Genomic DNA, 23,074 nt, shown 5'->3' on the forward strand with positions numbered 1-23,074 from the left:
GGATTCAAACTGCCGACCTTTTGGTTAGCAGCCTGAGCCCTTAACCACTGCGCCCGCAGGGGTCCTTTAGATTTGCTCTATTCACTCCCATCTTTCCAGCCAGCTTGCCTGTGATTTCGATAAGATGAAATTTTTACCATTGTGCTTCTCTGCTCAAAAAATTTTAGGAGCTTTTTATTTCCTTCGTAATACCATTTAGACTCCTTAATATGATATACAAGACTCTTCTCGGTTTGGCACCTACTTACATCTCTAGCCTTATCTCTTGCCTTGTTCCATTGAGATTGAACAGTTCTGTAATGCGGAGTGTTCTTTCTTGCCTTTATACCTTAGCACATACTCTACCCTTTGCTGGAATCTGCCTACTTCTTGCTTGGTTTTTGCTACTGGTACTGTGTCGTTAGCCTAGACATTAACTACCAAGATTTTTTTGACACTTGCCCAAGTCTCACTTGTCTCTATTCTCATACCACCCTGTCTGTACTTATGCCACACAATTTTACAATTGTTTGTTTGGTTGTCTCTCCTAATAGACTTGAGTTCCTGGAGGAAAGGGAATCACGTGTTCTTAGTACATCTTTTGGTACATAATAAAACAAAACAAAAAAACCAAACCCACTGCCGTCGAGTCAATTCCGACTAATAGCGACCCTATTGGACAGAGTAGAACTGCCCCATAGGGTTTCTAAGGCTGTAATCTTTATGGAAGCAGACTGTTGCACCTTTCTCCCGCGGAGTTGCTGGTGAGTTTGAACCACTGACCTTTTGGTTAATAGTCGAGTGCTTAACCATAATGCCAGCAGGGTTCCTTTTGGTACATAATAGGTACAGAAAGTATTTGTTGAGTGAATGAAGGATGAATGTCTTGTAGCTTACTTGTGTGGAAGAGTTAGTATTCAAACCCAGGTCTTTTGACTTAAGTCACATGTGTATGGTTTTTGAGAGTAGGACTCAGTGTATACATAGAGGTAGGGGAAAATATTAAGTATAGTAAGGTTGACTTTTCCTCAAATCCACCTGCTGGAATCCAGGGCGATTTCTTTAATTGATTTTTATCAGTACTCCCAGATTGTTCCTTAATAGAATCAAGAGGGAGAATGTCAGGCTAGGTTTGGTAATATAGACTCGACATTGACAAATCTCCTGTGTAGCTCAGAATAATGGCTTACGCATTAGAAATGCTGACAGCTTACTATAATTAGGAGTACATTTCTGAGAACCACAGGTAGATTCTGGAGTTTTCTCCTAATTTGCTTATATTAAAATATGTGCTATGCCTTTCCAGAAATTGGAACTGATTGAATTAATGCAGTTCAAGTATTAGGCTCCCTGTTAAGTAATTCCCAAATCATAGCTGAGCTGCTATTGCTTCATTGACATGCAGGCCAACTTTAATATAAATAAATGTGGCCAGTTAATCACTTATTTGCCTTTCCTGTCAGCTGTTGAATTCTGGGTTTTGTTCTATTTGAATAATTTTATTGTTGTTGGAGAAGCTGCTAAAAATTATAGCACAATATCCCATTGAACCCCAAATTGAGCAGAGTAAAAGTTAGTTAGATGTTTTCTTATGCAGCTAGAAGTATTTATGATTTCAGGAACCGGGTGGATGTTTTTCCCTGACTTATTCCTGGAGGAAACACTCTTCTCCTCAGCTGTCTATGCATTTATAATGTGGTTATTGAACTGCAGCTCTCTTATTGAGAACACTTACGGTGGTCAAAGGAAAATTTATCCAGAGGCAATGATGATGAAAGTTACTTCCAGGGTGAATTATTATAAATGATCAGCTGGTTGAGGAACAAATCTGCCATAGGTTGATGTAGTTTAAAAAGCAAGAATATATTATTTTTTAAGTTGGTGGAGGTTTTAAGGTGGAAGAACACAGCAGAAGTCCAGAGATCTGCTTCTAGATTTAGTTCTGTGTCTTATCTTTGTAGTGTGCAAAATAGGTAAAGTGCCACCTTTACAATTGACTTCTCAGGGCAGATGTGAACTTTGAATAAATGTCAACAGTGTGAAGGGCCAAACAGATGCACAGTGGACGTGGTCTTCTCTTTACCATTAACCTGCACATATTTGTAAAATGTTTGTAAAATAATTTTTTTTTCATTCCTTTCACAGGCTGATCCCAAAGAACTAATCAAGATGGTCACCAGGCACGTGACTCAGTATGGCTACGAAGCCTGGCCTGAGGACCTGGTCTCGCTGACAGAGCAGTTACACTACTACAATGAACGTCTCCTGGATTTCACTCAAGCTCAGATCCTTCAGGGCCTTCGGAAGGGGGTGGATGTGCAGCGGTTTACTGCAGATGACCAGTATAAACGGGAAACTATCCTGGGTCTGACAGAGTAAGGGACACCTTTGTCTCATGAAGGACTGGGTTTAAGAACAAGTTGAATTATCAGGACTGTTAATCAACGTCCTTTAAAGATTTATATTCATGGTTGCTATAAACTAGAGGACTTTCCCCCACTTACTGCAGCTGTATGAGTCATGTCACGTGTCTTCCCAAATAGATCGGTAGATGGAGACAACATTTTGAGCCTGCAGATTTGAATAGTAAGGATGGGGAGTTAAAAAAAAATTTTTTTTGATAGCCCGATTGCAAAATTATTACCATGTTTGGCGTGATAGAGTATGACCAGAGGTAAAAAGCATGAAGTTTACAGTAGAAATCTAAAAACAAGATTGCCTTTTATTCTTGGCTGAAAATCACTTTTCAGAGTACCTGGCAGTTCACTTTCTTCAGTGTGCTAAAAATTAGGCACAGTTTACCTAATACCGGAACAGAGACCCAGTGTTGTGCCTCAGGGTATCTCTGTCTGTCTTGGGCTTATAGAAAACGGGAAGCTCACTGGCTCTAGCGGTCTCTCCTGTCAGAGGCCCAGCAGCAGCTACCATTTTTTCCTGTTCTCCTTACCCGTTTCAAGAAACGAGCGAGCCCTTGTGTGAGAAGACAGTACAGTTCAAGGCCCAGAGAGAGGAGTTCCTTTCTGAGTTTAGGATCCTCCTTGGAGTTAATGCTGGTCTCCATTTTCTATTTTAGTAGTTCAGTACTTAACCTTACTTACATGTCAAAAGGTAGGAAAGCGTGTTCACCTATAAAGGTTATGAAGTAGAGATATTTTGTTTTTAACACCACAGTTTGTTGAGTGCTTGCTATGAGTAAGGCACTGTGTTAGGTGCTGTATACACCTTATTTTATAAATATCCTTTAATCCACAAAGACAGCCCTATGAGGTAAAATGTTGTTATTCCCATTGTATAAGAAAAATGAGGCTTAGGGATATTAAATAGCTAATACAAGTTTACATAGTTGGTAAGGACCACAACTATGATTTTAACTTAAATCTGTCATACATCAAAGCTATCACATCTTTGCCACAACACCATCTGCCCTCCATACACGGCTTTATTGCATTCTAAAGGAAGCATTGACATGCAATTCAGTCTAGGCTTCCAGCCTTTGAAACTAACATAAAATTGTGCCTACAGTTAATGGTTATTCCTTTCTCCTGATAAGTTTCTTTAAAATCACCAAGATAATGCTGGTATGGTAATGTCATATGCTCTTTTTTAATCATTATTGTTTAAATCCTTGAGAAAGTGGCAAAGTAGCCTTGGTACCCGGTGATAATTTTAACCTAGCCTGGACTTCTTTTCTACTGTTAGAAAATACCCTAAATTGTCTTTCAAGTAAAGAAGGGAATAAATATAGAGATCATAGAATGATAGTAGGAACAACCTATAGCCAGTCTCAAGAAGAGAAATATGAAATATTTTATCTCTTTCCCTCTATCCTCCTGGAGGTTCATAATTTCATAGTCATTTAATGTCAACTTTAAGTTTCCAAAGAGATCATTTAGTCCAACCTCCTCATAGTTTGGAAGAGGAATTTGAGAATCAGAGAGCTCTAGAGAGTTGCTCAAGGTCACACAGCCAGGAGTTGAACCTAGGTTTTTAAGTTCCAAGTCCAGTGTGATTTTTCCTTTGGACATTTTTTAAACCTTGGCCTTGTGCTCATGGTTTCTCAGAAGAGGATTATTATACAGAATAAAAGTTTATAAGGTAAGTAAGGCATGCCTTACATCATCACTTACATTTTTCTAGGGTTTTTGTTTTTTCTTTTTTAAGTGTCCAGCTTTCATATGCTACTTGAAATATGTCCTAGAGGACAAACAAGTACATGCTTTTGATAAATATATAATAAATAGTCTCCACAATCTGCTACTTAGAAAAATATACAGCAGTCTTTGGATGGGCTTGTTTAAAATGCCTCAAATTTTCCATGGGTTTGATGCCTTAGCAGATCTGATTTGGAGATGTGATTTCAGTATCTTGCATGCAAGGATCCTTGAAGGACCTGCTTCCTCCCATTCTGGAGTTCTACCTTCACTTGCATACAGTGATGAAGTGAGAATTCCTTGAGAATAAGGCCCACTACTAATTTATCGTTTCTACTGTGGGAGTCTGGCACATTGCCTGGCACCACATACATGCTCAATAAGCATTTGATAAAGAAAGGTGGGAAAGAATCAAATGACATTATGTCGTCTTCATAGCTTCCCTGCCTGGCCCCTAAGAAGGTATTATCTGTGACATACAGACAATAAAAGACAAATACAATGTACTTACAGAAAACAACTGCCTTGAAAATGAATATCAACTAAGTAAGAAAATAAAGAATGGCTACATTTTGGACTAGATTAATTTTTGTTGTAGGTGGCTGCCTTTTGATATTTAGGATGTTTAGTAGCATCCTGGATCCCTATCTACTAGATGCCAGTAGCATTCTTCCCCTCCCCTCATTTGTGACAATCAGAAATGTCTTCATACATTGCCAGTGTCACGGGGAAGTGAGGTACTCAGTTGAGTACCACTGGTCTGGCTAATGCCTTAGTAAAGTCAAGCGAACCACAGTGACAAAGGAGCGTTAAAATTGCTTGGAATTCGTTTTCCTGAATTGCTGTGAAATGTCTTATCAAGTACTGTACTGACTGCACCACTCTCAGTTGGAGAGCAATCCTCATGAACATTTTTTTTATTTTATTTTTTTATTGTACTTTAGATGAAGATTTACAGAGCAAACTAGCTTCTCATTAAATAATTAATATACATATTTTTTTGTGGCATTGGTTGCCAACCCCACAACATGTCAACACTCTCCCCTTCTCAACCTTGGGTCCCCCATTACCAGCTTTCCTGTCCCCTCCTGCCTTCTTGTCCTTGCTCCTAGGCTGGTGTGTCTGTTTAGTCTCGTTTTGTTTTATGATCCTATCTAATCTGGTTGAAGGGTGAACCTCAGGAGTGACTTCATTACTGAGCTAAAAGGGTGTCCGGGGGCCATACTCTCAGAGTTTCTCCAGTCTCTGTCAGATGAACATTTTCTTTGCTGATTAAGGTAATGTGTTTCTTTTCTCTCCCTTCTGTGTGGTTGATGAACATTCTTCAAGAACACTTGAGGAAAATGTCTACAGCATTGCTCTTTCTCTGGCACAACGTTACAGTGTGTCCCGTTGGGAAGTTTTTATGACCCATTTGGAGTTCCTATTCACTGACAGTGGGTAAGCATACAGTTTTATCTAAGTTTATTTTTATTTATTTATTTTCAAACTATTTTAGAAAAGTCTTGAAGTTGTAAAGTATAATTTCAATTTTCCTTTTCAGCTATAGTAGAATAGTGTCTTTGTACTTGTCTCTTCATGTACCTTTGGTTCACCAATATTACAATAATAGCCTATTAGTTTTTGCTTTTCGGTAATAATAGCCCTGAGTTAGATACTTTACTATTCATTCATTCAAAAGTTTTTATTGACAATCTATAGTGTGCTAGACTCAGTATTAGATACCAGGTTACAATGGTGAGCTAAAGCAGACATCCTAGCTGTCTTTGAACTTACAGTCGAGAGTGGGAAATAGATGATAAATAATGACATAGCAAATGTGAAATTAAAACTGTGACAAGTACCATGTGTGAGAGCCTAATTAGGGAAGAGCCTATTTAGGAGAATTTGTCCTAGTTAGTGAAGGCTTTCCTGAGGAATAATGCTTGAGCTGAGACCTAAAGATTGAGTGGGAATTAACTATATTTCAAGGAGAAAAGAACCATTTATAGGTAGACAGAACAGTATAGCAAAATCCTGTGATAGAAGGGAACTCAGTGAGTATCAGAGCCTACCAGAGGGACAGTGTGAGTAGGGCCCCAAGAGTCAAGGGGTGTGTGGTATGAGATGATACTGGGAGAAGCATAGAGCCAGACCATGTACCAAGACTGTGGAGGCTCTATCAAAGACTTTTTTTGTTTTTTTCCTAAGAGTAGTAGAAAGCTATTTAAGGATTTTGGTGAGGGACAGGGAGATAGTGATAAATCAGGTTTGCATTTTGAAAAGATCACTGTGGCTACTATTTGAGAAAAGATTTTAGGAAGGCCAGGATAGTCGTATATAAACCAATTAGGGAGGCTGTTATAGTAGTAGACTACGTGACAGTTAAGTGCAGGTTGGACAACAGTTGTGAAGATAAAGAAGAAGTGAGAATGGGTTTCAGAGATATTTAGAAGATGAAATACTGTATTTTTACACAATTAATGCACGCCTTCTACATTTGTTTGCTAATTGTACCCTTCCCCCGCAAGGTATTTTCATAAAGTGCACTATGCTAATTTTTCTACAGCAACATGTAAAAAAACAACGGCAACATGGGGGGAGAGTGCAGTTGGCAAACAAATGTAGAAGATGTGCATTATTTGCATAAAATACGGTAGGTAGTACTTAATAAATTAGATGTGAGGATAAACTAGATATGAGTGTGTGTCAAAGGGGAGGTGTCAAGAATCATCTCCAGGTTTTACTTGGTCAACCTGTTCAGCAAGATAGAGAATATCAGATAAAGATAAGGTATTTTAATGGGAGGAAGAGGAAAACATTGAAACATCCAAGAGGAAAGGTCAAGTAGGCAGTTGGCTGTTACTGGAAGTGAAAAGAGAAGATAGAGCTGGAAATACTAATTTGGGAGCCATATGTATATAGATGATAAATAAGCTATGTTGTGGATGAGATTGCTTTAGGAAAGAACGTAGAGTTAAAAAAGGAGAAAACTTAAGACAGAACCTTGAGAGCATTCCACATTTAATGGTAGAGTAAGAGCTATCTGCAAAAGGGACAGAAAAAGAGCAGTCAGAGAGGTGGGAAGAAAAACAGGGGAGTCTTATGATAGGGAAGCCATGGGAAGAAAGAGTTTAAAGAAGGGGAGAGTATTGATTGGTATGAAATCCTGCTGAACAGTCCAGAAATGTTTGTCATTTAATATCTTTAATTTTTATAAATCACTGAAATTTTAACATTCAAGATTTTAAATATTTATCAAATTGCTACATGGGTGATAGCATTATCTATGATAAATATTGTACTTATCATTTATGAGGCACAGTAATATGCTCAAATAAATGTTTCTTATGGTATGTAAATATTGGCATTTTATTAAAGATGTTTTTTCTTTCATTAAATGTTACATAAAAGGATGTCATATCTGTATAAACAGGATGCCTCATTGGTCTCTGAATATATTATAAATTATCAGGCAATTGAGTAATGTGCAAGATTGTTCATGACATATCATTATACCTCGTAGCAGTGTGATTATGCAGGTGCACAGCAATTACAAAAGCAGGAAATCATTCCCTTCTGGCATCATTACTTGTGAGTGAAAAAACACCTAACATTGATCTATCAAGAGGTGTTTGATGGTGCTAGCTGTTTTTTGCTTAAAAGCTTACCTTACTATTATTTGGTTAAACTTGATAACATAGTTATTAGAAATCAGCCTGGCTAATCAATAGAAATTGTCCATCTACTTGTTGAGTCAATGCCCTTGTGAAGTTAACAGACCAGAGTCACAGGAGAAATAACGTTCTTTCCCTTAGGGTTTTGTTATACTATCAGATTAATATATATATTTTTTTAACCATAAAGTTCATTCTCCATATAATTTTAAATTATTCTTCCTCTTGGTTGATTTTAGAGATATTACCTACATCAGCACATTTACAGATAAGCTCACCCGGACAGGTTAGGGTGAACTAGTGTCATGGTTTGAATTATGTCCCCTAAAAAATCTGTGTATCAGTTTGGTTGGGCCATGATTCCCAGAATTGTGTGATTGGCCTCCATTTTGTGATTGTAATTTTATGTTAAAGAGGATTAGGGTGGGATTGTAACACCACCCTTACCCAGGCCAGATCCCTGATCCAATACAAAGGGAGTTTCCTTTAGGGTGTGGTCTGCACCACCTTTTACCTTACAAGAGATAAAAGGAAAGGGAAGCAAGCAGAGAAGGGGGACCTCATACCATCACGAAAGCAGTGCCGGGAGCAGAGCGTGTCCTTTGGACCAGTGTCCCTGCGCCCAGAAGCTCCTAGTCGGGGGGAACATTGATCAGAAGGCCGAGAGAGAGAAAGCCTTCCCCTGGAGCTGACACCCTGAATTTGGACTTTTAGCCTACTTTACTGTAAGGGAATAAACTTCTCTTTGTTAAAACCATCCACTTGTGGTATTTCTGTTAGAGCAGCACTAGATGACTAAGACAAGTAGTATTATGCAACAGAGCATAAGCTTTCAAATCAAGATAGCTAGATCAAATCCTAATTGTCTCACTTTCTAGCTGTGTGTCCTTAGATGCAATAATTCACTTTTCTGAAACTCATTTTCCTCAACTGTAAGTAAGGAATAATAAAAATTAAATGACTAAATGATAAAATATCTAACCTACAGTACCTGACACATGATTGGTGCTTAATTAATGCAGTTATTTCTGTGCTTTCACCCCTTTAAAAATGAGATAATTCTCATAAACATCTGTGCGTGAATTCCTGGTCTCCCTTTCTTGCTTACTTCAAAACCCTCACCCCTAGTTTTAAACAGCAGTGATGGCTTTGAGGGGCTATGAGTGCCTAGAGTCAGTTCCAGTTGTCAGACTTGGTTGTACTGGGTTATGTTCAGCTGTCCAAGCTCAGAATGCATTGATCGCTGACTGCAGACTTAGTAGCCCCCTTTATCTTTGGACTGTTCTAGACACTTCTGTGAATCTTATAAATATAAACAACAAGTTTACATGTGGCTTACTGGTAAGGGCATGGATTTTGGAGTCAGACTAAGTTTCAAGACTCAAATCTACTGCCCATACCCTATAAGCCACCAGCTGTGTAGCATTGAGCAAGTGTCTCTATTGCATTGAGTCACAGTTTTCTCAGTTACGGGGATCATTATCCTTAACCATTCAAGGTTGTGAAGATTAGAGAAAATCTGTGGAAGCTATATAATTTGGTATCTCTGTAGTACTATTTTGATTATTCCTGTGTGTCCTAAGCATTAAACACAGGATCATTTTGAAATGCCAGAGGATGCTTCTAGCTGATAGAATAGTACTGTATTTATTCATTTATTAAATATTAAGTTTTTGAGTATTGTGTTGCAGGCACATTTTAACTGCTGAACAAGACAGACGTATCCTTGCCTTCATGGAGCTTATATTCTAATAGGGAAGACTCTCCCCACCGTACAAACAGCCAAAAAATAATTGCAAGTTGTAGAAAGTACCATAAAGGAAATGCACAGGGGGCAGGTAGAGAAGACCTCTCTTGGGGCATGAAGAGAGCTCATTATTTGAAGACTGAAGGAGAGAACATTCCTAGGCAGAGGGAACAGCTTGGGCTTAGGTGCTGGGGCAGGAAAGATCTTGGTTTTTTTGAGTAACTAAAGGGAGACCATTGAAACAAGAGCATAGTGAGCAAAGTAGGGGCACTAAGTAGGGACCAGACCTTTTGACTGTCAGACTTGAAAACACTTTCCAGTGTTTCCTTCTTATTTAAACAGATCTGAAGGTCAAACATCTACACTTTCATTTTACTCTAATATCTACTGAAGATTACCTAAGTGATTTTGCTTGGGTGGCAGAGATCATGATACCAATGTCTTCTGTGTCATTTAGCTTAGTGTTCATAAGCTACGACCACTATTAGCCTAACTTTGCGTATCTGATTATTGAACAATTTTTTTTTCAAGTCAATATGGATATCACTTATAAGATATATACTTTGTAGGATAGTTGTAAGAATTATCTGAGATGGTAAAGTGCTTAGCACATGATAAGGACTCGATAAATGATGCCTGTTCTGTTTCTGTGCTATGGTGTTTCTTAAGATGTTTTTGTTAGAGAGGGAGTAATAGGAGACTATGTATTCAAACCAGCCTTAATGAGAATGAACATTTTACAAGAAGTTTAAATTCTTAAGTGGTCAGGGTTCTTATGAAAGAATTGAAGCCTATTCACATGCCCTTCAGCATCACCATCCTATACACATCATAAAACATTCCATAAAAACACTAACAGAACATTCGTACACCAAGAAATAGATGGTGAAATACACATTATCAATTCTTTGATTAGCTATCTAGATGACCTTGAAAAAGTTAGTTAAATTCTCCTTTTCAGTTTACAAAGATATTTGGTCAAAATGTTGGCAAACTGAAAAATGCCATGATTATTTTGACTATACTTTCACTGACTAATTATATGTTCAGTGGTCAGGCAGCATTGCAGATCAAGTCTAGTGCATCAAGTTCATTCTGAAGCATTTATTTGGTAAATAGCTTGAATCGTTTCCCTCTGGTAAGAACGTTTTACTTGGAGGGTTTCACAGGAGTCAGTGGTGAAGGTGCCACTGTTCACTCATGATAGTCATTAATTTGGATTCATGTATCTTCATATTTTTAGAATTAGTCTGTGGGGGAAAAGCCTACAGGCCACTGCATCTGAATTGCACACAAAATAAATTTTAGGACGAAAATATACACTTTATTGCTTGATTGAGTAGAAACAGAAAGCTGACCTTAAAGGACTCAATTTGTAATCAGTCTCTGCCTCTTACTACTTGTGAGATTTTTGTCTGAGCCTCAGCGTCCTTCACAGAATAGGAATAATAAGACTGCCCACAGAGGGTTATTATGAGGGTTCAGTGAGATAATAGAAGCAAAAGTGCTGGCAGGTTGTCTGTAAATATTGAATTCCTACCCTGTCTCCACCCCCCTTTCCTCTCTCTTCATCCTCTCTCAGCATCCCTCTCCCTTTTCCCCATCCCACCTACCTTCTTCCTTCTGCTTTCCCTCTTCCCTTCTGAGTATTCCTTTCAGTTAGCTGATGGAATTGCATTATCACTCAATCTCAAATTGAGTGAAGAAAAAAAATGTGTTTAAATAAATTCGTTTTTTTATAAGTATATAAGTCTTGCCAACACATGCTGTTCTTGAATCACATTTTTGGGTGATTTGTCAACTTGAAGCCATTACAGCACTCCTTAATCATGGGATTAGTACAAACAACTTATTCCTTGAACATATAGTACAACTAATGCTAGTTCTTTCCTGTAGTTAAACTATGAAAGTTAAATATGCCCTATATGTATAAGCTGCTTTATAGTTAAAACTTTGTTCAGGAAGAAGTACTTAAACAGTTTTTAAGGGTAACAGTTGATTTGATTAGTGAAAAGTCCACAGTGGTTTCACAGTATTACCTCCTGCTTTTCTGAATGTAGGTTCTCTGCAATTGTTTTCTAAGCAAAGGTTTCATTTTTTGTTCCAAAGGGAAGGTAACTGCTTCTTTCAATTGAAACTATTAAAATGAGTTATTGATTACTGGCATCTATAAAAGATATTAGTATGTAATTTACTGAAGAGGGGGGTTTTGGTATTTATCATGTGTCAGTAAAGGTATTCCAGTATTTGTCTTGACAAGATAATTAGGTAAAATTGCACATCAAGCATACAGAATTCTAGGCACAAAAGCATAAGTGGGTGGGCAAGGGGGAAAGTAATGTTGATTGAGAGAAACTATATTCAGAATCAAGTCATACACAGATGAACTAAAACTGTTGTGGTTCAGTCATTGCCTGTCCATTTTGCAGATGGATGAATCTGTCTTGAATACCCCGTTTATCAGGGCATTAGCAATGAAGTATGCCAGGAGAACTCTTTTATTTATTTATTTTGTTGTTGTTGAGAATATACACAGCAAAATATACACCAATTCAACCGTTTCTACATGTACAATTCAGTGACATTGATTACATTCTTCGAGATGTGCAGCCATTCTCCTCCTTTTCTAAGTTGTTCTTCCCCCATTAAATAAACTCACTGTCCTGTAAGGTTAGGAGAACTCTTTTAGATTATTGCTGCTGTGAGAAAGAACTAATATCTGTGTTACAGAAAGGATCCCATTTTTGGAGTGGTTGTTAGTGTGGGCACTTGACCATTATTAATCAGTGGCAGGCTTTGATAGGAAAAAAGCACACTCTTTGAGTCTAGACAGATCTGGATGTTTGGCCTTAACTTCTCTACACAATAGTTTTCTCATCTATAAGTTCTTAATTACTATGAGTCGGAATCAACTCGACGGCAATGGGTTAGCTTACCTAGCCATGGTAATTTGTATATTAAATGATGATTTAAATATCAAATAAAACCTCTCTTGGACATGTTGTTCTGTGTGCAATTCTTTGTCAATACGAATCCTCTTAATGGGATTGTAAAGTTTCTTGTTCTTTGTGAATACAAGTCCTCTTAATGGGATTGTGAAGTTTCTTGTTTACCTTTTCCCTACTGTTTTCAGACTTCATCTAGTTAATTTTGAAGGAACACAATTATTTGAGTCACTTTTATATACCATTATGGGAACAGTAGCTTTCAGAAATGATATTGCATACTTTGAATAGTGATAGAATCAAGAGTATTTCCCTACCAGCCAGCCATTTATGCCCAGTGTTTCTTGTGTGTGTCTTGTGCTTTTGTAATACTTTTGTTCACATCATTTCTGCTTCATTCCTTTTGACAGTGCCAAGCTCAAGTACTTTCTCCATTAAGCCTTCTGTTGTCACTGATTTCTTCTCCTCTGAAATGACGGCTTTAAGTGATCCTGTTTTCATTTGGAATATAATTGTGTGCCTTTTGTTAACTACAGTAATACTGTTGTTTTGCGTTGTTATTTAACTCTAAATATTTATGACTCCACTAGATTTTTTTTCCCTCTGGATGAAAGCTCGGTATTGTAATTTTTTATATCCTCCCCAGTGCTAAGCACAGTGCTCTGTATGTAGAGAATACCTAATTTTTTGCTTATCCACCCATCTGTTTGGCATCCATAAGGCATATGTTGAGTTTTTCTTTGGTGCCTTGGTGCTGAGTGCTTGGTACTGAGAAACTAAAGATAAAGAAGGTGTGGCATGATCTGTGCCATCAAGCAGCATATAGTCTAGTGAGAGAGACAGACAAGTAAATAAGTAGTTAAAGTATGAGTACCATAATAGAAGGGTACTGAGTCTGTGCCAGTAGCTCAGAAGAGGGAGTCGGGGATATTTTTATAGATGGGAGTCGGGGATATTTTTATAGACGGGAACATTCTCGTAAATGTTTGAATTGTATTTTAATGGAAGAACAGGATTTCTGTTGAAGTGAAAGTAAAAAAGAGCAGTTTTTAAAATTACTTGATATTTTAACTTTATAGATGCCCCTGTTGTCCCAAGTATTATACTCTCATAAAAATTCTTAAAACACAGTTTGTATTAACGTTACTTACATAAACCAAACCAAAAACATATATCTTTTGGCATTTTTTAAACATGGTAATTCCAGTAAACAGGGAATCATATTTCAGAGAAGTTGATTTAAAACTACACCCACTCCTCACTTATCGACTATCTCATTATCTGACATTTTGCATTTACAGCAATAGTAAAAAAATCTGCTTTCCAACTGTTTTGCACATTAATGATGTACGTCTGGCAGTAACGAATGTGAAGGTGCAAGGCAAGAGTAACGGTGACTGTCACCTTGGCTGGGCCATGATTCTCAGTAGTTCAGCAGTTATGTAATGATGTAATTTGGCAGTTATGTAATGATATAGTCATCCTCCATTTTGTGATCTGATGTAGTCATCCTCCATTTTCTCATAATGCTGATTTTCGCATAACGACCTGGCCTTTGGAACCTAACCATGTTGATAAGTGAGGAGTGGGTGCATATGAAATCTAACTGTTATGCTCCCAGAAGTCTTACTTATTGCCCCCAGATACTTTTGATGCTACTTGTGATATTCCTGGCAAGTGTTCATTTCTATTGGTGTGGAAGGCTGCCTGCAGGACTCTTAAAATTAGAGAATGTGAAACTCCTCTTGCACAAGGTATTGTGATAACACTGGACTAGAGACACCATTGTCCTGTCAACGAAGAAGTACAAGACTAAAAATTAACCTCTTGAAAAAAATAAAACAAAACAAGCAAACAAAAACACCTAAATTTTTTTTAATAGTTAAATGAATGTTTTTATTAAATTATAAAGATATCTAAATCAGGATGAAAAGATATGTTTTTTATTCAAGTGGCATTATATAAGTAAATCAAGTGAAAGTGTAGTTATTTACCCTTTCCAACTTTATTTAAATATAGTGTAAAATTTAGGCCTATTGAATATCAGTTTGAGACTCTGTTGTAAAACTTATGTCTAAAAGTTTGAATTGTTTCTTTCACCATCTTCTAAATTTCTGATATAAGAAGTTTGTTTACATTTCTGTAAAGAAGTGCAGATTTAAAATTTTTATTATGTGAATAAATGATGTATAGTGGAAGCTGGACAGATCTGTGTTCATATCCTGTGCTTACTTCCTATTTACGAAACATTGGACAACTCTCCCAGTGGCAGTTGCTCATGTGTGAAGTAATGCCTACTCACAAGGTTGATGTAGACCCACACGAGGTAATGTATATAGTACATAGTAGGCATTTAACACATATTTGCTTCCCTTTATATAAGCTGCCTGGGTCCTGGTGGTTTACTGTCCTTGGTTAGGCAGGAAGAAGGGGCTTACCTGTAAGAAGTACCTTTCTTCATGGGTTAAAAAAAGCTTTATCTAATAAAGGAACCAAATCTTAATACAGTTTATTTGTCTCTTAATTTCAGTTTGTCTACAGTAGAAATTGAAAATCGAGCCCAAGCTCTTCATCTCTTTGAGACTTTGAAGACTGATCCTGAAGCCTTTCACAAGCACATGGTCAAATATATTTACCCCACTATTGATGGCTTAGATCATGAAAGACTTCTATATTATTTCACTCTTCTGGAAACCTGCGGCTGTGCCGATTTTGCAAAATACGCCATTAAACCAGACACCCATATTAGACTACTGAAGAAATTTAAGGTAGTTGCAGCAGGTAAGATGATCATTTCCCTGCTTGAACTCATTCTTTTTATTAAATTTAAGGATTCATTTTCTGTTCATAAACTTGCTCATGCCTGTGGCTGGCATAAATCTGAAACCACAGAATTTCGGAGCTAATTAACTTCAGTTATTATCTTTTCCTTTTCCAACTCCCTTACTTACAGTTGAGGGAATTAAATACTAGAGAAATTAAGACACCTATTAAAAGTCACACAGTGACTTAATGGTATAAAATCAAAACCAAACCCATTGCCACTGAGTCGATTTCGACTCATAGCAACTCTATAAGACAGAGTAGAACTGCACCATAGGGTTTCCAGAGAGCAGCTGGTAGAACCAAACTGCTAACCTTTTAGTTAGCAGCCGAGCTCTTAACCACTGCACCACCAGGGCTCCAACTTATGGTATACCTTGTACTAAAATTGAAAGTTTTGACTACTGCCCGAAAGGTTTTTTTTCCTACTCACATTCAAAAACCAGTTCTTGTCAAGTCAGTTCCAACTTATGGTGACCCCACGAGTGTCAGAGTAGAACTGTGTTCCATAGGTTTTCAGTGGCTGATTTTTTGGAAGTAGATCACCAGTCCTTTCTTCCAAGGTACCTCTGGGTAGACTTAAAGCTCCAACCTTTTGGCTAGCAACTGAGTGCATTAACTGTTTGCACCTCCCAGGGACTCCCTACTTCCATTAGTTTTATTTTATTTATATAAATGACAAGATTGAGACACTTAGGCAGTTTGGCAGAATTTCACTTAAGTGAAGCCTATGTTTAAAATATGTTTGGAAACCTTAAAATAAGAGCCTTTGAATCTGATAAATGTAGAAATCTTTAGAATAGTGTCTATGTATTTTTATGCTCATAACTAAGAAATTAAACACATTAATACCTCTGAAATCTGTGTGGTATTTTGTGATTTGTAAAGTACTTTGAAATCTATATTTATTTGCTATTCATAACAATTGTGAGAGTTGATTTATTTCAGTGGTGTATCAGTTGTTCACTGAGAACCAAACTGGACACTGGCCTAGATACAGAAGATAAGGAGTAAGATTCAATCCCTCCTTTCAGGGAGCTGGTGAACTGAGCAGATAAATAGCAAATGAATAAAATTCAGTTTGGAGAGTACATGGAAAAACGAAAATATAGGTGCTATTGGGGGTGGTGGTGGGAGTCTAGGTAGTCAGGGAAGTATTACCCTCCTCATTGTATGAATGAGAAAATGGAGGCACACGCACTGAGCCACCTATCTAGGATTGCACAGCGGTTTAGGTGCAGGGTGGAACTAAAACTCAGATCTTTTAACTGACAAGCTAAACTATCTACTATAACTAAATTGGTAGGTAAATCAATTCATTCAACCTCGCAAAGGGTTGTGTGTATGAAAGTTCCTCTGTGTTTACGTTGGAATGAAATACCTACTTTTTTTTTTTTTCTTTCCAATAGGTCTTAATTACAAAAAGCTGACAGATGAAAACATGAGTCCTCTTGAAGCATTGGAGCCAGTTCTTTCAAGTCAAAATATCTTATCTATTTCCAAACTTGTTCCCAAGATCCCTGGAAAGGATGGACGTATGCTTTCCCCAAGCTCTCTCTACACCATCTGGTTACAGAAGTTGTTCTGGACTGGAGACCCTCACCTCATTAAAAAAATCCTTGAGTCCTTACCAGACTGGCTTCATGCCTATGATGTTTGCCTGAAGTATTTTGATCGACTCCATCCCGGTGACCTCATCACTGTGGTTGATGCAATTACATTTTCTCCAAAAGCTGTGAGCAAGGTAACCAAACAGATAGCTTAAAGTAGATAGAACTCATTAGAAGAAATGAAAATTGCTCTTAAATTCTGTAGATTTTGTTTTTATTTCTTGAAATGGGAAATAATTACATATGTTTGGTGTTTTTTTAATTTAATTTAATTTTTTGGCTAAGCATAAGGTGTTATAATTGGGAAATCATTTAGACTCCTTGTACATCTAAATCAGACGTGACTTTTCTAAATTACCTGTACATTTGGTACACATTATAGTCCTCCTGATATGTAATTTTATAGTAAATACACCATCTTATTCCTGTTGTTGTTTCAAGGAGGAAAAGAAGGATGATTTCCTAAGTATGAAAAAAGCACGAATTTGGAGTCCTGTAAACCTGGCTGTGAACTCTGAGCCTGCCACTTATCGGCGCTGCGGTTTAGCCTCAGAAATCCCTGTTAGACTTCTGCCCCCTTGAGGCAGAAGCTGTGGCAGAGTAATCTGTGAAGTAGATAGTGTTATTATGCCTGCTTTATAGGTGAGGAAACTAAGGCTTAGTGAAGTTAAGAAACTAGCTCATTTGGTAATAGAAAAGCCACAATTTGAACTCAACCCAGAGCCTTTGCTCTAACCACTGAACTGCACTGCCTCTGAGGAGTCATGAGATAGAACAAGCAGCTACAGTCCAGGGACTTGGAGACCTTCTAGGAACTGTGGAGTGGAATGGGACCAGAGAGGCCGAGCATTTTCAGTCTGAGTGGAGCAACCTGTCATGGGAATATGTCCAGAGCAGGGCTGATCTAAATGAGAAAGGCCTCACAGGAACCTGGTAATATAGGGGAAAAAGTAAGAGTCCAAACAAACACTGGTTTAGCATCTCAAAGAAAGAAAAGTGGTTCAAAGTCCAAGGAAGTATTAGCTCTAGGGGAAAGGTATTGAAGGGAAGAGACTGAACAAAGTACAGAGTTTGAAATCAAAGGAAATAGCTCCAGATCTGGAACCTGTGAACTGGGTCAAGGGGCTACAGAAGCAAATGGGCCAGCATGGAAGATGGAGCAACCTTCATCCGAAGGCAGTTTTCCCCACCTTGGGCTGAGGGAGGTTTTAAATATTTTATGTGAGGGCAGGAACCGAGTCTATCCTACTAGCCAAGGCTGTGTGGTTATTGTGAGCATGTATGTAGAGGTGGACAGGCAATTCCAGAGTTTCTAACACATTATTCATCTATAATTAAACTCTAAGAGTAGGACGTAGGGTCCCCTCAGAGTCTTAGTTGTTATTTATGGTATTGTAAATCAGATGATTTTAAAGTATAACATACTCTCATCACCTTGCTTTCTTAATCGTATATCTGCAAGATGTTCAGTAACCACCAGAAAATATATGACACAATTGTTTGTACACTGTGTACATATGTACATTTTTCCCACTGTGGAAAAGATGCATTGCTGACTCAGTAAAGATTGAGTCAATTAATGCATTGCTTTCTCTTAGCTCAGATAGTATAAACTAAGCATAGATACTATTTTATTGTAAATTATCTCAAAAGGTGGTTTCTACTGAGTCAGGTAAGTTACAGTGGGATGAGACAGATAAAGTTAAAATTAGTTTTACATCTTTAGTCTAGCTTTAATGTTTTTCCTCATGTTATTAATTGACAAGCTGTAAATTTTCCATTTGGAGAGAAAAAAGTAAAGTTTAGATAACCTGAATCTTTGAAATTACACAGTGCAGTCCTATAGAGAGTATAAAACTCAAATTGAGATACAACGCGCACATGTCAGAGGACATGATTGGAAAAGGAAATGCAGCTGCACTTGCCCAAATTTGTACAACACCAGCTGTTTCCACAGCTTGTACATGATGTTAGAAATGTAAAACAAGTGTGTACTATTCATACACAGTGTGCAGTTTTCAAATATGTGCCCACATTTAATTCAGAACCAAACTTTTAGAAAGAATTTGTAAACTAATTGTAATCTGCATAACAAGAACAGTACGTAAACAATTGTTCACATTTTAGAATTCAGGGAAGAATATTCCCAAGACTTGTATTTAGTACCCAATCCATGGTAAATCATATTAGAGAAGGCTGTTTACCCTCAAACATTCACTTGCCATTTGCATTACCAGAATTCTAGAAATTCTGGGGAAAAATATTCACAAAATGGTTATGTCATATAGACAGAGATTGAATTTGCATTGTATTTGAGGTGTTGAGTATGTAGAAGGGAAAATGATATTTAAAGTAAATTTGCTCCAAATCTGAATTGTTTGCTTTGGTTGAGTCAAGTTAGAGTTGCTCTCCTGTTGCTTTTCCAATTCGGCAATCAGAAACAGATTTTTGTAAAAGGGACAGAGAGCAAGTTACCCATTGCTGTTGAGTCGTTTCAGACTGGTAGCAACCCAGTAGGGTAGAGTAGAACTGCCCTGTAGTGTTTCCAAGGAGCAACTGATAGATTTGAACTGCTGACCTTTTGGTTAGCAGCCGAGCTCCGAGTACAAGTTAGTTGGTTAGAAATCTAGGAAAATGGTAGAAGAAGCTGAAAGGCAGGCGAAAAAACTTTTTGCTTGGTTCAAACACAATGTGGTTACATAAGTGGGAGCATACGTGTCAACTTTCGTGTTTTATACTTCCTACTAGCTTTCAATTGCTGGTATAGCTACGTCCACAGTTAAATACATGGAAAATACTCCTTCATTTATGTAATCCTGTCCACAATTTGCCAACATCCTTCTTCAAAAACCCCAGGTAATCATAGAAGTAGAAAAGGTGTTAGAAGTATCTTGCTCGGTGCTTCTTAACTTGGAATTGTATAGGTAGTTACTACACTTTCTGATGCATAAATCAAATGCATATGATATGAATTCAGATTGAATCATAAGGTATTTCAGCATTTCATATGTGACATATACAATGTTAGTTGTCATAGACATCAAGATGTAAAAGACATGTTTATAAAATACATAAAATGAAGTTATCTTTATTTACAGTAAAATAATTTTTAAATTATTATAATTGAGAAGTATATTCTGCATGAAATTGGAAATTCTTTGAAGGCAAGGATGGTGCCATTTACTTTTAATTCCCCAGTTCCTAGCACAGTATAAAGTGGGTACTCCTTAAATTGTTGTTTAAATAATTACTATCATAAATTAGTGGTCCTCAAACTTTTTTTATTTCAGAATGCCTTAACAGTCTTAAAAATTATTGAGGATATTAAAGAGCTTTTGTACATACAGGTTATACCTATTGATATTTTACATATTAGAAATTAAAATCAAGAAAGTATAAAAATATTTATTAATTAATTTAAAAATACCAGTAATAGGTCCATTATAGGTTAATATGAATAGCATTGTTTAATGAAAAATAACTACATTTCCAAAACAACAAAAAAGTAAAAAGAATGGCATTATTTACATTTACATGTCTGCCTCCATAGAACACAGCTGAATTCTCATGTTTACTTCTACATCCAATCTGCTGTTGTTTTACTTAAAGAAAGTCCAGCTTCAAGCAGAAACGAGGTTGAAAAAGGGGGTATTTTAATACCCTTTTCAGGTAGTTTTGGATATTTTTCTTTGATACTACACCAAAACTCAACAAGTTGTAGATTCTTAAAGACTAGGTACATTGTGGAATCTGAAATCATAATATTGAACTTTTTGTACCCTATTACGTTAAAATCCATTGGCCTAAATTGCATTTTCAATGGCTGTATTACTTATGGATGATTTTGTAATAGAGTGTATTAGTTATTTGGAAAATACTGGTTCGCTAAGTTACCCAGACCTTCCAAATGTTGGTAGATCTCATTATACAGCATCAAAAAAAAAAATTTCTCCTTTAATCAGAGCACACATCTTGTCAGATAAATCTTTAATTATTGGGAAGCTATCAAACTCACAGTGGTGTATACAAGTTTTCTAAAATTCTAATTCCAGTTTTTGCTTGAAAACTTAAATTTTATCGTTGGCATCAAATATTGTTTTCCTTGAAATGACAGGATCACACATTCTTCACTTTGGAGGAAATCTCTGCCAGATATCCAAATCTAAATAACCATAGTTCATCTGTCCGTTGTTCTTCCAAGCAAAAATGGTGTTACATGCAAAAATCAGGCTGCTTCAGCTCACAACTCAAATAATTGCACAAGTATTTTATCCTTATCATACTTCAGTATGCACCAAAGTGCTTTATGTATACTTCACATTTCCTCACACAGAATATTAAAAACATATACTCTCAAAGGATAAGGTTTAATAAATTAATACTGCTTCATGAAGAACATTCTTAAGTGAAAATGAAACATACAATGACTCAGTACAGTTGGTGCCACTCCTTTCATTTATGCTAAGGCCCCAGCAATTTTATTAACCACTGCTTTTTCAATGGCAGTACCAACGTCAACACAGTGAAAAAAACAAATAATGTCTTAGTGTTATTACAAAAATAATTTGGACCACTCTCATAGATCATTGTTCCCAAAATCACACCCATCTTGGATACCCACATGATTATTTCAACTTCCCAAGTATTTGTAATACAAATCAGAATAATAGTGATTTATTTTTGGTAAGTGCATAAAGGATTGTTTTAAAATTTCAATTTCTTAAAATATTAACTTCTAATCAGCTTTCCAAATATAGAAGTGTTAGAAGTAATTTGAAAATATAAAATGGAATGTTTGCATGTTGATGTCATTACATTACACTTTTTTTTTTTAATTGTGCTTTAAGTGAAAGTTTACAGTTCAAGTTAGTTTCTCATACAAAAATTTATACATATATTGTTTTGTGACCCTAGTTGCTCTTCCTATAATGTGACAGCACACTCCTCCTTTCCACCCCGGATTTCCCGTGTCCATTCAACCAGCTCCTGTCTCTTTTTGCCTTCTCATCTCGCCTCCGGACAGGAGCTGTCCTTTTAGTCTCATGTATCTACTTGAGCTAAAAAGCACTCTCGTCACGAGTAACATTTTATATCTTACCGTCCAGTCTAATCTTTGTCTGAAGAGTTGGCTTCGGGAATGGTTTCAGTTCTGGGCTAACAGAGAATCTGGGGACCATGTCTTCTGGGGTCCCTCCTCCAGTCTCAGTGAGACCATTAAGTCTGGTCTTTTTACTGGAATTTGAGTTATGTACCTCACTTTTCTCTTGCTCTGTCAAGGACTCTCTGGTGTATTCCCTGTCAGAGTGGTTATTGGTGGTAGCCAGACACCATCTAGTTCTACTGGTCTCAGGCTGATGGAGTCTCTGGTTTATTAGGCCCTTTCTGTCTCTTGGGCTAATATTTTCCTTGTGTCTTTGGTGTTCTTCATTCTCCTTTGCTCCAGGTTGGGGCTGATTGATGCATCTTTGATGGCCACTCGCTAGCTTTTAAGACCCCAGATGCCATTCATCAAAATGGGATGCAGAACTTTTTCTTAATAAACTTTGTTATGCCAGTTGACTGAGATGTACCCTGAAAGCATGGTCCCTAAGCCCCCGCCCCTGCTACTCTGTTCGTCGAAGTGTTTAGTTGTATTCAGAAACTTCTTAGCTTTTGGTTTAGTCCAGTTGTGCTGACTTCCCCTGTATTGTGCATTGTCCTTCCCTTCACCTAAGATAGTTCTTATCTACTATCTACCCTCCATCCCCACCCTCGTAAGCATCAAAGAATGTTTTCTTCTGTGTTTAAACTTTTTCTTGAGTTCCTATCGCAGTGGTCTGATACAATATTTGTCCTTTTGTGACTAATTTCACTCAGCATAATGCTTTCCGGATTCATCCATGTTATGAGATGTTTCTTGGATTCATCATTGTTCTTTATTGTTGCATAGTATTTCATTGTGTGAATATACCATAATTAGTTTATCTGTTCGTCCGTTGGTGGACACCTAGGTTGTTTCTATCTCTTTGCTATTGTGAACAGTGCTGCAGTGAACGTGGGTGTGCATCTATCTATTCGTTTGATAGCTCTTATTTCTCTAGGATAAATTCCAAGGAGTGGGATTGCTGGATCGTATGGTACTTCTATTTCTAGCTTTTTAAGGAAGTGCCAAATCGATTTCCAA

The 23,074-nt window shown here is 37.2% G+C and overlaps 1 protein-coding gene across 3 annotated transcripts in view; it reads left to right on the plus strand.

The window, feature by feature from the left end:
• Window positions 1-23,074, plus strand: part of NBAS (NBAS subunit of NRZ tethering complex) — a 461,389-nt gene that overhangs the window by 303,040 nt on the left and 135,275 nt on the right. For all 3 annotated transcript variants that reach the window (XM_023728239.1, XM_023728240.1, XM_023728241.1), the window contains 4 exons: window positions 2,125-2,354; window positions 5,460-5,570; window positions 15,009-15,259; window positions 16,711-17,045. In XM_023728239.1, the coding sequence (XP_023584007.1) occupies window positions 2,125-2,354; window positions 5,460-5,570; window positions 15,009-15,259; window positions 16,711-17,045 (927 nt within the window). The remainder of the gene's footprint in view (window positions 1-2,124; window positions 2,355-5,459; window positions 5,571-15,008; window positions 15,260-16,710; window positions 17,046-23,074) is intronic.

Source organism: Trichechus manatus, unplaced genomic scaffold (genome assembly GCF_000243295.1).
Source record: "Trichechus manatus latirostris isolate Lorelei unplaced genomic scaffold, TriManLat1.0 scaffold00023, whole genome shotgun sequence".
Taxonomy (NCBI): Eukaryota; Metazoa; Chordata; class Mammalia; order Sirenia; family Trichechidae; genus Trichechus; species Trichechus manatus.